Below are 18,166 nucleotides of genomic sequence, written 5' to 3'. Positions count from 1 at the left end.
GAGAATCTGTGTGTTTCCTAAACTAGCCCATCATTGCTGGGGCTCGGTGTGCAGTAGAAACCAGCCAGCTCCAGAGACTGATGGAACTTGGTATAGCAGATGAGAACAGGATGAGATTGTGGAGTGAATCAAATGGGAGGACTAGGATATTAATAAAAAGAGCATCTATCCATCCATCCATCCATCCATCCATCCACTTATTCTATGAATAATTATTGAACATTTACATTGTGAGGTACTGGTTATGTGCTAGGTATGACTTTGTGAACATCACAGTCTTTTGAGGGAGGGAGACATTAAATACTTAATTACACATATAATGTATTCCTTACCATTGTGTAAGTGCTGTGAAGGAGAAGCATAGGCTGTATGAGACAATAACTGAAAGATAGTGGTGTGGTCAGGTGGGAATTTTGATTGGTCAAGTCTTTCAGAAAATTAAGCAGAGGGAAAAATGGAGTGCAAAGACTTTGAAACTGCAAATATGAGAAGAGTGAGAGGATTACTTCTTTTTTTTTTTTTTTGGCTGCATCGGGTCTTAGTTGCGGCATGCGGGATCTTTCATTATGGTGCACAGGCTTCTCTCTAGTTGTGATGCATGGGCTCCAGAGTGCACGGGCTCAGTAGCTGTGGCACACGGGCTTAGTTGCCCCGTGGCATGTGGGATCTTAGTTCCCTGACCAGGGATCGAACCTGCGTCGTCCCCTGCATTGGAAGGCGAATTCTTAACCACTGGACCACCAGGGAAGTCCCGAGAGGTTTACTATTCAGGTGAATACACTGTCCATTAGTTGATTTTCTTGTGGCCTCTGACCCCTCCTTTGATCTTCGCCAGCTGCCTCCTGCTGAGCTCTTTATTAGGGATGATGTGGTGCAGGTCCTGGGGAGGGGAGAGGGTGAGATTAGGGGTTCTGTCTTTAGAAAGGAAGGGCTTCCTAAACAGGAGTCTGCCCACTCCAGTCTGTCCTCTAGAGTGTGCTGAGGACATCCTTGTCCTCTTCATGATTCGTAATGAGAGTTGCTAAGCACTGTGGTTTGGGATTTGAAATCTGCTTTTAACCCGTTTTATTCTGGACGCAAAAGAGAAAAATGAATTCTGAAAACTTATTTGTGGATCTTGCCTTGTCATCTTGCTTCGTCACCTTGCAACAATTCTTATGAGGAGGTTAAAAATTATTTGGTTTCTTTCTAATGTGAAACCTGGAGAGAGTACATATGCTAACGTTCCACAGTCTTCTCATTGTTTACAAAATTCGTCTCTCAGGAGACTGTCACTGGCAGGAGTGTGTATGCTGGAAGTCATGGCCTCCTTTTAACAGAAGAAATAGTATCAGAATGGCGAAGCAGCATCATTTTTGTTGCGTTTTCTTTGGGCAGAGCTAAGAGTTACGTTGGAAGAGAAAGCAACGATTTAGTGCAACACATGTTATTTAGGTTGTTTTCTCTCTCTGGCTTGTCCTTTGTTAATTGGAGATCTTTTTAGAGTTGTTAAAAACATTAAGAATCATTGAATTCTTGTTTTAATCCTTGAAGATACAGTTTTGGCTATAATATTGTATTATTCCATTCATTTTTGTGGTGAACTTCCTGTCCGAAATGTAGTCAAAACCTTCTTGCTGCCCAGAAAATACATTCCAAGTATTGCTGGAAATTCAATGATTCTTCTTTTTACCTCTGCCGCCTTGTGCACGCTGAGGTTCAAGTTCAGGGTTTCCTGCTGCTTCTGCAGCCAGTAAAGAATTCACATGGTATTCAGTTTCTTAAGTCTGAAGATTAGGATGTGAAAGCTGAGAACATAGTAAATTGGCCTCTTTAAACATGCTTTCAGTTGTCTTTCACTTAATTAAGAGCTTGATTTTAATATTACAATTATATCCACTTTTCCTTTAAAAATGAGAACATTACATAGAAACTATAGTTCCTTTTGTCAATCATCTCTAATCCTGACACCCTTCCCCTGTTCACCAGAGGTAATTATTAAATACATTTGGTGAGTATCCTCCAGACCATTAAAAAAATACTTTTTGCATTCATACTTAAACCTAGAAAATACGTTATTTTGTTTAACATGTATTTTAAAAACATAAACGGTATCATACTATCAGTTTTGTCCTCTGATTTACTTTATTTGAAAAACAGTATGTTTTTGAGATCTATCTGTGCTGCTCTAAATAGGTTTAGTTCTGTTCTTTTAACTGCTTTCTAGTTTCCCATCTTATGGATGTACTATTGTTGACCAATTCCTGTATTGATGGACACTGCGAACCACGAACATTCATGTAGAATTACAAATAGAATTGTGGGTCACGGGGTATATGCCGAAGTGTCTCCTGCAGTGGCAGGGACATTTTATATGCCCATTCATTAATCCTACTTTAAACTTAATTTTAAAATTATATAGCACAGAAAAGCAATCACTGCTCCCAGATCTACTACCAGTTGTTTGCTATTTGGCAAAAGAATTTCCTTTTTAGTCCTTAATAGCTTCATTTTTGGATGAGAGGATAAGAACAATCCCTGGGGGATAAGAATAGTCATAGGGGACTTCCCTGGTGGCTCAGTGGTTAAGAATCCACCTGCTAATACAGGGGACACGGGTTCGAGCCCTGGTCCGGGAAGATCCCACATGCCGCGGAGCAACTAAGCCCATGCACCACAGCTACTGAGTCTGCACTCTAAAGCCTGTGAGCCACAGCTACTGAAGCCCTCCCGTCACAACTACTGAGCCCACGTGCCACAACTGCTGAAGCCCACGTGCTGCAACTACTGAAGCCTGTGCGCCTAGAGCCTGTGTTCTGCAACAAGAGAAGCCACCGCAATAAGAAGCCCGTGCACCGCAACGAAGAGTAGCCCCTGCTCAAAGCAACTAGAGGAAGCCCGCACGCAGCAACGAAGACCCAATGCAGCCATAAATAAATAAATACATAAATAAATAAATTTTAAAAAAAGAATAGTCATAGGGCTGTTGGGAAGATTGAATGGAAATAGTTCCCCCCCCGCCCCCACAAAAAAGAAATAGTTCCTGGTTCAGTGAATATTAGTTATGATCATATATATATGTATATATATGAGATACATATCTAATATATAAGTATATATAAGATACATATTTAATATATATTGTTATGTCAGGATTAGTACTTGAAGCAAACTCTCAAAAGGTTTGGCATCTAAGTTTTTCTAACTGCAACCCTTCCCCATCTGAAAGTATGGACTCAGTTTCTTTTAGCAGAGCCATAGTATTAAGAACATTTTGGAATACTGCATTCTCTGCAATAAAGATATAGAGTTAGAAGGATTTTTAAGTGACACCAAGAAAAAAGGGATTAGAGAACAATGAAAAATAATAGATCGGCTTCTTCACAAAACTTGATTTAATGCAGAAATGTCTTCCTCCAAAATTTGTCCCACAGCTGCTAAAATGTAGACACTCAGATTTATTTCCTGAATTCCACACCCATCACACTGTCCGCTGCAGGCACTAGTAAACCCTGGAAACCAAATGCAGATATAAGAAGGAAAAGCAGGAGGGCCAGGAAAATCCTTCAAAGTCTGGAGAAGAACTAATGAGTAGTCAAAATTGGCATTGGTTGGAGAAATACAATTTGTAAGACTTAATTTATGCCCTGTAAATTAGAGGAGAAACTACTTGGGGGGAAGAAGTTGGAGAGTAGGGGAGAGAGTCTTAGAAGGGATTGCTCACTGGGGCAGCACTGGAGACTTAAAGAGGGATGGGGAGAGAGAGGGAAGGAGATAGAGAGAGGGAGAGGCTGAAGGAAGCATTCCACAGTGGAAGTGCCTTGGTGACACAGTCATGCGCTGCGGTATGGAATAATGCTGGAACAAAGGGGAGGTTGGTTATGGGATAGAAAGATAGGAATGGATTTAGGTGCTTTTGTGTGTCAGAGGTAGGCAGTGATTTTCCTCTCATTTTCTTTTCTTTTCTTTTTATTTTTTGTCCATGGGAAAATAAGACAACTAAATACCATAGAAGCAAGACTGGCCCAAGACATTGTCCCCAGGTCAGATAATTGGACACATTGTGTACTAAATTATGAATAAGCTGATCTCTTCTTTCTGCCTTTGCGCTTTGAAACTATCCTTTATTCTGAAAAGCCTAGGAGCCACCCTGTGAGGCAATTTCAATCATTATCATAATATCAGTAGCTGAATCAAATCATAGGTAGTTGGCTTTCTAAGATTAATGTAAAATTGCTTCATGGGTTGGCTGAGAGAGACCTAATAACTTGGAGTGTCCTCACGTGAGGACAAATGGATGAGTTTTTAATCTTGCCATTTTGAATAGGGTAAAATTAGTTTCTTTAAGGTGAAGAGTGCTTAATGTTTATAGAAAAAGTTGAAGAATTTTCCACAAATCTTACTAACTTTAGGGGGCTTAATTAAAAGGGCAAACCCCTGAGATGTCTGCTCTCACATGCATTCAAATTCCTATGCTACTGGGATTGTTTCTTTGTCCTTGTGTTTTCCATAAAGGCACCACATGGCAGGTTTTGTGATTTTTGTCTATTCTTGTCCTTATTCCTTTTGTTTTTATTTAAGGGGGGATGTTTACTCTGATTATAAAATTAATGTACAGTCACTATAAAGGATTTGGAAAATATAAAAACATATAATAAAGAAGAAAATAAAAGGTAGTCCTATAACTAAAAGATAACCGCAGTAACATTTCTTCCCAGTATTTTTCTTTTCTTTAAATTATATTTAATTATACAAGAAATGCATAAATATATCCTTTTTGAAAAAAACAAAGCCTTTCCCCTCCCAGCTCCAATACTATTGTCGGCTCCAGAGGTGAGGACTGTTATTAAGGTGATGTATGTCCCTTCAGACCTTTTTCTCTTTTTCTTCTCTAAATATATTTATAGAAAAAACATAGTGCTTTCCCTCCCTATGTGTTTTATGGAAAAAGGTATCAAACACTGGATCTGTACTTTCTTACTTTTGTTCAGTGGTATATCTTGGAGATATTCTTATGCCCAAACATACAGCACGATCTCCTACTGCTTTTTGCCTAGAATTCATAGTTTGGGAGTGCCTTTTTTAGTGATTGCCTTGTTGATGGGAATTTATATTGTTTCACACACCCCCTCTTTTTTGCTGTTATATCGTTATGCACATATGTGACTATTTTTCAAGGGGAGATAATTGAGAGGTAGAGCTGCTGGGTCATAGTATTTACATTTCAATTTTTAATAGATATAGTGTAATTGGAAGGGTATCCAAAGGGCTTAACCAACTTTATTTACATATAAGACACCCAAGACAAAGTGACAAAGGTTGACAATAAAAAGCTGGAACAAAGGTATACGTAGTCAGGTGCAAACAAAAAGAAATCAGGAGTCATGATCTCAATACTGGAAAAAGTTGAATTATGAGCAAAAAGGGTCAGACAAATAATGGCACATTATCGTGCTACGTGGTATAATTCACAACGAATGTATGAAATTTCTGAATCTTTGCACCAAGTCAAGCAGTACCAGTATTCATTCAGCAAGAATACAAGTGCTACAAGGTGATAGAGAATTATAGTAGTAATAGGAGGCTCTAACTCACCTCTCTCGAGCCATGATAGAGTAAAAGGATAGAAATTAGACAAGACTAGAAATGCCTAATTAAAATGATGAATAAAGTAGAACTAACTGATACATATTGAATTTCAAGCTCAGAAGATAGAGAATATACCTTCCTTTTAAATACCCATTGGATGTTCATAAAATTGAGTATTCACAAAAACCTTGATAAATTCCCTGTAGTAGAAATAATATAGAAAAGGATGATGGTGAAAATGTGTAATGGCTGGTAAAAGAAGGACAACCTTCCAGTCTGAATGGACCCAGTTCTGAATGGACATTGGTCCACCCCACTGGTGTACACCCGTGAATGTCAGCCTGGAATACAGTTGGGTTGTCTGAGCACAATGCAATAAAACAGACAACGTAACAAATTCTGAGAACAGAGAGCCACAAAAACAACTAAGCCCTTAAAACAACTCAGGTCAAAGAAGAAATCCAAGCCAAATATGAAGAACACTACATAAGGATCTATGGGACAGCCAAGGAAGGGCTAAGAGGAAAAGCATAGGCATAAATAAATAAATTCATGTATTCTTCTTTCAGTTTTCATATTGTTTTTCCTTATCCTTGTAATCCTCTCATGCTACTGCTGTGCATTTCTCCTCATTTCAAGCTACCTCAAAGTGTCTTGAAGGAATGGATTTCCGTGGTATACTCCATATGGCAACTCTTTTTAGTTTTTTTTTTTTTTGAAGGAACCTTGATACTACTGAGTATTTTCCATAGTGACTGTACCAATTTACATTCCCATCAACAGGTAGGAGGGTTCCCTTTTCTCCACACCCTCTCCAGCGTTTGTTATTTGTAGGCTTTTTGATGATGGCCATTCTGACCGATGTGAAGTAGTACCTCATTGTGGTTTTGATTTGCATTTCTCTAATAATTAGCAATGTGGAGCATCTTTCCCTGTGCCTATTGGCCATCTGTATGTCTTCTTTGGAGAAATGTCTGTTTAGGTCTTCTGCCCATTTTTTGATTGGGTCGTTTATTTTTTTGTCATTGAGTTGTAGGAGCTGTTTGTATATTTTGGAAATTAAGCCCTTGTCGGTCACATTGCAAATATTTCCTCCCAGTCCATAGGTTGTCTTTCATTTTGCTTATGGTTTCCTTTGCTGTGTAAAAGCTTATAAGTTTAGGTCCCATTTGTTTATTTTTGCTTAAGAAAATATTGGTATAGCAACAGAAAAAAAAAAGAAAACATTGGTATGATTTATGTCAGTGTGGTATACTCCAGAGCCCAGCTCAAGACAGAGGTGTCTCTGGGGCTCAGTCAGGGTTCTTTGGAGAAGCAGAACCAGTAGGATGTATATGTATGTATATGTGTGTGTGTGTGTGTGTGTGTGTGTGTGTGTGTGTGTGTGTATATATATATATATGTATATATGTATATATATATGTCATATATATATATATATATATATATATATGACAAGGAATTGGCTTGAGTAATAATGGAGGCTGAGAATTCCCAAGGTCTGCAGTAGGCCAGCTGGAGGCCCAGGAGAGCTGAAGGTGTAAACTCCAGTCTGAGTCTGAATCCAAAGGCAGGGGAAGATTGATGTCCCAGCTCAAAAACATGCAGAAAGAACAGATTCTCCCTTACTCAGGCTTTTTGTTCTATACAGGCCTTCAGTGGATTGGATGAGGCGCACCCACATTGGGGAGGGCAACCTGCTTTATTCAGTCTAGTGATTCAAATGTTAATCTCATCCAGAAAATCCTCACAGACACAACCAGAATAATGTTTAAACCAAATATCTGGACACCCTGTGGCCCAGTCAAGTTGTCACATAAAATTAACCATCACAGCTACATATGTGACATATGAGAATTCCTGAACAAATGGAAAAAAGAGGATTTTATTTGGAAAACTCAACATTTAAGAGATGTTACTTCTCTTTAAGTTTATTTATAAAGTTAACATGCTCCCAATAAAAATGCCAACAGGATTTTTTGGAATTTGATGAGCTGATTCTAAGTTTCATATGGTAAAATGAACATGTAAGAATAGCCAAGGAGGAATATTTTTAAAAAGAAGCCCTATCAGGTACTAAAATAAATCAATGGGCTCAGGGCTGTCTTTCGAGCCCTGCTGCCAGTGTTCTTCACCTACTCTGACCCCTCAGAAGGCCTCACTGCCTTCTCTCTGATCCTTGATCACACAGGGCATACTCCTGCCACAGGACCTTTGCTCGGACTTTTGGCTATTTGAAAGATGTGGGTTGCTCCTGTTTCAGTACCTCTTGCCTATTTAATTTCTATTTAATCATCACTTCTTTAGGGACATCTTTCCTTCCACCTCCCTAATTTTAAGTCACTTTCCTTTGTTGTCTGTTTGTTTCTTTCCTTGAATTTATTTCAGTTTGTAATTACACAATCACCAGTGTGGTTGTTTGATAAATGCTCTTTTTCTTATTAGACTGTAAGCTCAGTGCCTGACCCAGAATAGGCTTTTTGTAAACATTTGCTGATGAATAATCTCGAGTCTGCTGGACTTTGAAAGGTGATTTAGACCCTAGCAACTGTCTTCTAAACTCAGTAATCAAGAGTCCTCCTCATGTAGACCCTGTTCCAGTGTCAAAGGTAATAATATCTTAATATGTGGTTTCTTTTGCCCCTGAGCATGTGAAGATGCTAATGCTTTTGGTGGTGTCCTGCATTACACTGTAACCTCCTCAAATAAAGGCCCACTTCTGAACTGTCTCAGGGGCTCTTAATATTATATCCAACGGACACAATAGTTTTTCATAAGAAAGAGATATAAAATTAGAGTATGACTATGTCATGTCCTAAAAAATCATGTTAGTCAAGGAAAGAAATAATCATAGCCATTAAGAAACTTATTTCCCTAAGGAATTTCAGAAAATGGTCCATACATGCTGTAGCTCAGACCTCTTGTAGGTGACTTAGGTCCTCACATGGCTTATTTTAGAAAATATTGCTGGAGTGTTTAGGGTGGAAAAGTTCCTTCTGAATGCTGGGTGAGGCTGAACAGGATATGGTTCTCTTAATAGATGCAGTTAATTGTTTTATGCTTTGCCCCCAGGAGTACATGCCTACCATCTTCTTGCATATGTTGTAATTGACAAACACTGGCTGTTACTAAGTGCGCTGAAGGTTTTGTTTAGCATTTTGTGGATTGAAACACACTCGTCATGACAATGCTTGTTGTGAAGTTCGGGCTTTAAGATGACTTTTGCATTCATGAGTATTTCCAAACAGTAGTCTTTGGCAGTTCAGTAGCCGGGCAGAATCATAAACAGGTTTTACTGGTGTGTCCCCCGAGGACACTAGATATTCCAGGGAAACCCTCCTTTATGTGACCTCTTTCATATTCCTTCAAAAATGAATGGCATTCTTGTATGTCTTTCACAAAGACCTCAGGCCCTGGAAACTTCATAGAGGTGGGTATCTGTCCAAACTCTGGAATAATTCTTTCAGAAAGCAGGTGTTATGGCATGAATAGGACAGAAACAGAACCAGAGGTTACATCCGGACCCACAGCCCAAACCCATCAAATCTGCTCTGCAGATGTGTTTATTGGGATCATATGGTGTTTTTTTTTTAATTTAAATTAGTCACCCAGAGGCAAAAACTGGGAATTTTTACTTCAAAAAGCCCAAATATAGGACTTGTCTTGAAAAATTAGAGTAATGAGGCCATGCTGGGATCCATATTTCTGCATTTGCAGCCATCAGTGGAGCTGAGAGCTGTTCCCTTCTGGATGGAGAAGGACTCCAGGCATGACCACTATCTCTGGCCTCAGGCATTCATCCGAGTAACCTTCAAAACCCCAAGATAGGGCTTTCCTGGTGGCGCAGTGGTTAAGAGTCTGCCTGCCAATGCAGGGGACATGGGTTCGAGCCCTGGTCCGGGAACATCCCACATGCCGTGGAGCAACTAAGCCCGTGTGCCACAACTACTGAGCCTGCGCTCTAGAGCCCTTGAGCCACAACTACTGAAGCCCATGCTCTGCAATAAGAGAAACCACCGCAATTAGAAGCCCGCTCACCGCAACCAAGAGTAGCCCCCGCTCACCGCAACTAGAGAAAGCCGGCGTGCAGCAACAAAGACCCAACGCAGCCAAAAATAAATAAATAAATAAACCAAAACCAAAACCCAAGATAGACTATGAGATTGAGAATAAATGGCATAGTGGATAGTTATGAAGGAGACAGACTTCTCTACTTAAATCACAGGGTCTCTTTGATAAACACATGAAACACTTATTCAACAGACCAGAGATGAGTTGATAATCTTTGTAGTCTGGAAACAGAAGAACAGTAAAAACTGCCTCCTGTTAACCATCTCTTCTGGTGGTTCTTTGTTGATGCTGTCTGTTCTGGTCAGAGGTCAAATAACATTGGAGTTGGGCGGAAGGAAACTCTGTAAAGTGTCAAAGGCCAAATCTTTTTTTTTTTTTTAATATTTTATTTATTTATTTATTTATTTTGGGCTGTGCCCGGGTCTTTGTTGTGGCATGCGAGATCTTTGTTGCAGCATGCAGGATCTAGTTCCCTGACCAGGGATCGAACCCCCGCCCCCTACATTGGGAGCGTGGAGTCTTACCCACTGGACCACCAGGGAAGTCCCCCAAGGGGACATACCAGCTCCTAAATGTCAAACTCCACTACCGTCCTGGGGGAGCCTATCATTCGTTCTCGGGCTGCCTCCTGCTTCCCTTAGAATTTTGAGAAGGAGAATGAAATAATCTGAACCAAGCACATCTCTGGACAGCCTTTCCAACATATTTGGACTACAAAGAATGCTTCTGTACTTAATCTTGCTTTGCACAGCTGCATGGAAAAGATTGTTTAACTCTCCTTTGTATATTTTGTCTTCTGGGGAACCCTCTCAGGAAACTTACGATCATCTCTTGGAAGTCGCAGTTACTCGGGAGCAGTTAAACCACTAGCGGAATGTGGCCGAGGCTGCCCGGAGTGAACTTGCAGCAACTCTGGTCACATTTGAATCTGCTCAGTCTGAGGTGAGAGTCTGCGTGTTCATAACTCACAGATGGCCTTGTTAGCTTCTTATGGAGCGAAGCAGAGTATAGAGGTGATTAGAAATAGGACAAAGGGAAACAGTTTTAAACTGTTTGGCAAAGTTTACGCTTATTCTCTTATTGTGCCCCTACCCTCTAGCTGTGGAGAACTCCTGAAAGGCGGTGCATTTGCCGTGCTGGATTCTGGATCTCAGGGGAGCTCTACATCCTTGAGAGCACCTGGGGGCACCTGGGGACTTGGGGTTTGGGCTGTGTGGGCTTTGGATGGCTGTAAGCATCCCTGGGAGTAGCTGCCTTTAATGTGGATTGCTTGCAATCTGAAGCTCTGGGGTTGGTAATCTGAATCCCTTTCTTGTGGTTCTGGTTGTCTGGGGGAAATTCTAGGAAGATGATTGGGATCCATTTACCCTCTGGGCTGGATCAGGTCTATTGTGGAGTTTCTGGGAGATTCTCTGTAGACTCAATGTGCTTATAGCCTGATGGCCCCAAGGAATCCTAGGCTTGCCTGTGAGGTAACTAGCAGTCTCACTAGGCTGCCAGGATCCCACTGAAAGATGAGTTTATTGTGTGTGTGTGTGTGTGTGTGTGTGTGTGTGTGTGTGTGTGTGTGTATGCATGCATACTTAACAGTTCCAAAAAAATAGATGCATTCATAAAGTTTTCTAATGGGGGTGGATCTGGTAGCTTAATAAGGCACCTACTGTGTTCAGCATTTTGATGCCACAGAATTCATAAAAGTTAAAACGTTTCCTTTGTATAAATCCTATAATGATTTTCCTTTTCTCCTATATTTTTTCCAGAAATCCGAGTATTATTTTTCTTTATCACCCACAGTAAGGGTCCAGAAGGCCAGGGGGAGAAATGCTGTGATACATCGCATAGTCTGTATTGACTTGGGAAACAGCTATGGCCATGAAATTACAAAGAGCCTACCTTGCAGCTTCCTTGTTTCATCGTGAGCAGCAATAGCAGTAGTACAGATTTAGAAAATGAATTCTCATTGCAAAATATTTTATTGCTTTTTGCAAAATACACCACACGTCTCTTGAGTGAGACTCAGTTACCACAAGACATTGCTCAATTGGTTTTTGAAAAAGACAGACTATGAAGTCCACTATTTAGGCATAATTTCCCAGCTGGTAAGATGGAAACATATGAAGAAAAAAAAGTAAAGTCGGATGAAGTCATGAATAAAAGATCGGAATTTTAAATTATGATTTTGGGATTTTTTCAAGGTACTTCCAACTTATACCACTGACATCTTTTCCCTCTTTTTACTTCTTTTCCATGTTAGCTTCGAGAACTGCAATCCAAGATGCTTTCCAAAGAAGTTTCCTGTCAAGAGTTGAAAGCTGAAATGGAGAACTACGGAGAAAACAATGCCAGAAAATCGTCTCTCCTCACCTCTTTGAGAGACAGAGTTCAGGAGCTAGAAGAAGAATCAGCGGCCCTCTCCACTTCTAAACTTAGAACTAAAATCACAGGTCAGTCTGCAGTCAAGGAGAGCCAGGAGTTAAAGAAGAAAGTTGTAGAACTGGACGAGAAATTGCAGTGAGGATATTTCAATATACTTCTCAGTGGGGCTAGTGTTAAAATACTAACTTCTTTTTTTTTTTAAACTTTAAAAAATAAATTTATTAATTTATTTTTGGCTGTGTTGGGTCTCCGCTGCTGTGTGCAGGCTTTCTCTAGTTGCGGTGAGGGGGGCTACTCTTTGTTGCAGTGCGCGGGCTTCTCACTGCAGTGGCTTCTCTTGTTGCGGAGCACGGGCTCTAGGCGCACGGGCTTCAGTAGTTGTGGCACGCAGGCTCAGTAGTTGTGGCTCGCGGGCTCTAGAGTTCAGGCTCAGTAGTTGTGGTGCATGGGCTCAGTTGCTTTGCGGCATGTGGAGTCTTCCTGGACTAGGGCTCGAACCTGTGTCCCCTGCATTTTTGAAAAAAAAAAAATCATTGACCTCACATATCTTTGGAGTCTTGAAAATTTTTTCCAAGCTCATTTCTAAATGTCACCAAGAATCTTAACAAACATGGCGTTGTCCTAAGCATATTTATGCCCTATGGATTAGGGGTGCAAATTCTTAGATATATACAATTTGGAAGATTTCCTCTAAGTAGAGGTTTAAGTGGAGGTGCTGGAATAGTGCACAGGGGGAAGGGTTTATTCAGAAGCTAGTTATAAAAATACCCCAGAAACCCAGAACACCCCAGACCACCCTGAACACTCCTCATTAGGGTTTATTGCCAGTTTATGCAGAGAACTCAGGAAATCTAGGTTTAGTTCTGATTATTGAGATAAAATTGGGAGCTACCTGTTCTTAAGATGCACTTTAAAAATTCTGTGTATAATAACTTAAATCACTTTACTAATAAAATACTTGATACTTGTTTTACTTATTTCAACTTATAAAGATAAAAACAGGGCTTCCCTGGTGGCGCAGTGGTTGAGAGTCCGCCTGCCAATGCAGGGGACGCAGGTTCGTGCCCCGGTCCGGGAATATCCCACATGCCGCGGAGTGGCTGGGCCCGTGAGCCATGGCTGCTGAGCCTGTGCGTCCGGAGCCTGTGCTCCACAACAGGAGAGGCCACAACAGTGTGAGGCCCTCGTACTGAAAAAAAAGAAAAAAGATAAAAACAAAAACCCATTGCTTCCAGCTCCTGTCCTTTCTCTCCTTCCATGTACTGCCAAATTCCTGGAACATGTTTATATGTACTCACTGTAACAGTTTCTCTCCTTTCTCAGATCTACTCCACTGAAGCCACTCATTAAGGTGACCAGTGACCACGCGTTGCAGATTCAGTGATCAGTCCTATCTTACTTGACCTTCCAGTACGTGAGCCAACAGTTGGCTTTTCTCCCTGAACCACTTTCTTGTTTTAGCTTCCAGGACACTGCACGTGCCTGCTTTTGATTTTACCTTTCTAGCCGCTTTGTCAAAGTCTCTTGCTTTGTCCTCCTCATCTCCTTGACTTCCAAGTACTGGAGTGCCCCAGGGCTCAGTCCTTGACTTTCTTCTCCTTTCTATCTAAATTCACTCTCATCCAGCCTCATGACTTAAAGTATGATCTACATGCTTGCGACCCCCCACGAGCATGTAGTTTCTAGATCTAGCCTGGACCTCTTCCCAGCGCTCAAGACCCACATATCTTACAACTTACTGGGCATCTCCATGCGGATGTCTAACAGGCATCTCAAATGGAACATGTCCAAAATACCTCCTGGTGTTTCCACAAAATCCTCCTGTGCTTTTCCTAATCTCGTTTAATGATAATTCCATTCTTCTAGTTGATCAGGGCCAAAATCTTGGATCATCCTTGTTTCTCTTTCCTTGATCCTTCAGTAAATCTCATCATCTATCTCTGCCGTCCATCCAAATAAATCTAAATTTTGACACTTCCCATTGCCACTAACCTGATCTTAGCGAAGACATCTAAAATTTCACCCCACTCCTCCCAAATGTTTCCTACTCCCTTTCCTGCTTAATTGTTTTTGTCTCCAGCCCTTTTATAATATACTATACATTTTACATACATTTATTTTTTGATTATTGTCCATCTTCCCAACTAGATTGTAAGCCCCATGAGGGATGTTTATCTGTTTTGTTTACTACTGTATCTTTAGCACCTTTAAGCATAGTAAGTAGTATAGTAAGTGCCCAATAAATATTTATTAAACAAATGAGTAATAAAATGATATATATTCATTATAAGAAAGTTTTTAAAGATATAATAAAGTGCCCCCCAAAATTAAAATTACTCACAACCTTACAATTCCAGAAATGCTATAGTTAACATTTTGTTGAACAGATCTTCAGACAGTTGTACATAAATGGCATCATGTAGTGAACTATTTTTCCTGAATAATATGTTGTAAATACTTAAAAAGTCTTTCACTGTATCATTTTTAATCGCCAGTGATATTCCATTGCCTGTTAATATCATAATTTACTTAACCGGTTTTTTTGGCTCTTTCCTTTAGGCACTTAGGTTAGTTCCAGTCAAAAAATTATTATAAACTAAGATGCAGTGAGTACCCACGTGCATTCATATTTTCACATTTATGTGATTATGTCTTTATGATAGATGCCTGGGACTTTGTTGGGTTAAAGTGAAATGCAAATAGAAGTGGAAATAATTTAGAAACTCCTGGAACAGAGAAGTAAGACTGAAATCTTAGAGTAAATATATAGAATCATATACATAAATAAATCAGAGCCATAGCATTAACTATGACTTAAATGAATGAGAGAGACTGAATAAATATTACCTTTCATATGCTGAAAATAAGAACTTAGAGATATATTGATGTTGGTCTTTTATTGTGATACATTTTTTCTAAATAGAAATATGATATGCTTTTGAGTATATGCAATTACATGCTTTGTTAATCTTTGAATAGCGTGAAAGAATTGCAGTAAACACTCAACATGGTAAAAAGGGAAAGCAATAATCATGTTTATTATCTAGGGTACTAAAAAATGATGCCAAATTATTGAAATGATCCTAATTTGCCTTTAAAATATGTCTGTTTTTTATGATCTCTTAGTTTTTAACATTTAAAGAATTAGAAATAGACTATGCTATTTTAGCAAACCTGTCTGAGATTGAAATAAAATATTCACAGCAGAGCATAAATTGACTGATTTTCCTTGATTGGCCCATTCCAATACTCTTTAAAAATTCTGGATGTGCAAAAACTAGTAGTGATCTTTGCTGATGATTGACCACCTCTCTTTTCCAGGGGTGGGCATATCCCCTGCTTCTGATGTATTTTTTAATTATAGTTATGCTTGGCCATGAGCCAGGGGAAGCTCTAAGTAACCCTTATGGATCACTGTGTAGTGACCAAAGCATGGTCTCTAGACCCAATGTAGCATCACTCTCTTTCTTCCCCATGAAGCCGCAGCATAGACTCATGGCTGAGTGGATCCATGTGTGATCTAGAGAACCACCTTCCACTTCTGCAGATCCAAAAATGTCAGGAACAGGAGGCAGATAATCTGTCTCCCTTGCTAAGATGCCGTAAAGATCTCTCTACATTTCTGCAAAGTGTACGTGCCCCAGAGTTGTTTCCACTTTTCTCCCTCTTTAACTGGGCTTGCAAGACGATATCATGCTCTGTGTCTGGGAAACTGTGTTGTGTTGAAATGATTATTGGTTATTTCCCAACAGAGAGCTTGAATTCTGAACTTTGATGAATGTTATCTTCTTTGGTGTTAAAACTTGACTTATTTGTTATTTGCCCGACAGAAAATGTTTAAAGGAAAACGAGGAGAATAAGGATCAAGTCTCACAGAATTGCAGCAAACATGAGGAATTCCTGGCTCAACTTCATGACTGCTTAGATCCAGGGAAGAAGAATGAAAAGGCATCAGATGAAGATTTAATTCTAAAGGTATTTGTATGGAGATTAAAAAGACTATACATTTAGTGGTCATTCTGAAGTGTGCCATAAAGGAAGAGCTGTGGTTGAGTCTGGGGGTGCAGGAGAACAGGACAGGAGCCCTAGTACAGTATTAATTGACTGCCTGACCTTGGAAAAACCATATCACCTCTCTGAGCTTCAATTCCAAGATCCTTTCTAGCATTATTTGAGATTAATTATTCTCCAGAAGGGATTGAATTTTTTGTCTAAAATGTGTTTAGGTTGTCAAATACAACAAATTATTCATTTTAATGATTTGTTTTAGGAAGATTTTTGTTTGTTTTAGTTACAGATAGAAACACATACACACACACAACCAAAACCAAAACCAGCTGTGTGTCATTTTTAGGATACTTTTTGAGCATAAGGTTAAGATTATCTCTAAAGTACTTTTTAATTTTACACTAAAGCCAAATAAATAAAAATCCTACTTTAATGGTAGGTTGCCATGGAGATGGAAATTAATTATATCACTACCTGGACTGTAGTGATTCATTAGAGAGCCTGAAGCTATTTGAATGGACACCATATCTTTGCTCATTTATAAACCTTTCATATCCTTGCTTCCTGATAGATTTCCATGCAGCCATTCTTTTTTTAAAAAAATATTTATTTATTTATTTAAATGGAAGTATAGTTGATTTACACTGTTGTGTTAGTTTCAGGTGTACAGAAAAGTGATTCATATACATATGATTCAATAATATATATATGTATTATATATATATATTCTTTTTCAGATTCTTTTCCCTTATAAGTTATTATAAATTATTGAGTATAGTTCCCTGTGCTATGAAGTAGGTTCTTGTTGGTTATCTATTTTATATATAGTAGTGTGTGTATGTTACTCCCAAACTCCTAAGTTATCCCTTCCCCCCTTCCCCCTTTGGTTACCATAAGTTTGTTCTCTATGTCTGTGGGTCTATTTCTATTTTGTACATAAGTTCATTTGGATAATTTTTTTTTTAGATTCCACATATAAGCGATAGCGTATGATATTTTTCTTTGTCTGGCTTACGTCACTTAGTATCATAATCTCTAAGTCCATCCATGTTGCTGCAAATGGCATTATTTCATTCTTTTCTATGGCTGAGTAATATTCCATTGTGTATATATACCACATCTTCTTTATCCATTCATCTGTTGATGGACATTTAGGTTGCTTCCATGTCTTGGCTATTGTAAACAGCACTGCAGTGACCACTGGGGATGTAGCCATTCTTTTTTAAATACATGGACGCCTGTATTTTTTTTTAATTAATTAATTTATTTATTTATTTTTGGCTGTGTTGGGTCTTCGTTTCTGTGCGAGGGCTTTCTCTAGTTGTGGCAAGTGGGGGCCACTCTTCATCGCGGTGCGCGGGCCTCTCAGTATCGCGGCCTCTCGTTGCAGAGCACAGGCTCCAGACACGCAGGCTCAGTAGTTGTGGCTCACGGGCCTAGTTGCTCCGTGGCATGTGGGATCCTCCCAGACCAGGGTCGAACCCGTGTCCCCTGCATTGGCAGGCAGATTCTCAACCACTGCGCCACCAGGGAAGCCCGATGCAGCCATTCTTAAAGGTCTCCCCTCAGTGGGTTATTAGTAAGCGTCCCACGTGAACTCTGTGAAAGCTGCGAAATGATAACACTTTGATTCAGGAAGTTCCACCTCACTCATGGGTTTTGGTTGCTCAGGCCTGGGGTATGTCTGATACCCTCAAGGCGCTGGATTCAGCTCCTCCTCTTTATCATGTGACCAGGAGCCTGGCAATAAAAGTCCACTTCACATTGTAGTTTGGGGGGTTATCTTTAAAGCCAAGTGGTGGGGAAAAGAAAAGCCAATTAAGAAGCTTTTTCTTTCAGGCACCCTTTCCCTCATCAGAGACTATCTCCAGGTGCTGATCTGGGTGTTAATACTGTATTAGTCTTGCCTTTTTATATTCTGTACTTCGAATGCTTTGACATCTGGGGCCTTGCTGACCCAGGAAAGACTGGGTCCCAGGATTAGCCAATTCCTAGTAAATGACTCTCGTGGGTGCCCAGCTTTCATATGCAAACCAACCAATACAGAGCCCATACCCCAGCCACTTCCTCTATCAGGCTTTTATACTCTGGCCACTATCCAACTAATCACCCCAGGGTCAGGTGCCAGACAACTAGAGACGGC

General features: G+C 39.9%; 1 protein-coding gene across 1 annotated transcript in view; it reads left to right on the top strand.

Moving 5' to 3' along the window:
• CCDC170 (coiled-coil domain containing 170) overlaps positions 1-18,166 on the top strand; it is a 90,070-nt gene that overhangs the window by 21,278 nt on the left and 50,626 nt on the right. Inside the window, 3 exon segments of the mRNA XM_060114521.1 lie at positions 10,453-10,581; positions 11,894-12,150; positions 15,846-15,990. Of these exon segments, the coding sequence (XP_059970504.1) occupies positions 10,453-10,581; positions 11,894-12,150; positions 15,846-15,990 (531 nt within the window).

Source organism: Mesoplodon densirostris, chromosome 12 (genome assembly GCF_025265405.1).
Source record: "Mesoplodon densirostris isolate mMesDen1 chromosome 12, mMesDen1 primary haplotype, whole genome shotgun sequence".
NCBI lineage: Eukaryota > Metazoa > Chordata > Mammalia > Artiodactyla > Ziphiidae > Mesoplodon > Mesoplodon densirostris.
Note: the sequence above shows the minus strand (reverse complement) of the source record. Positions and strands in the feature narration are given on the sequence as shown.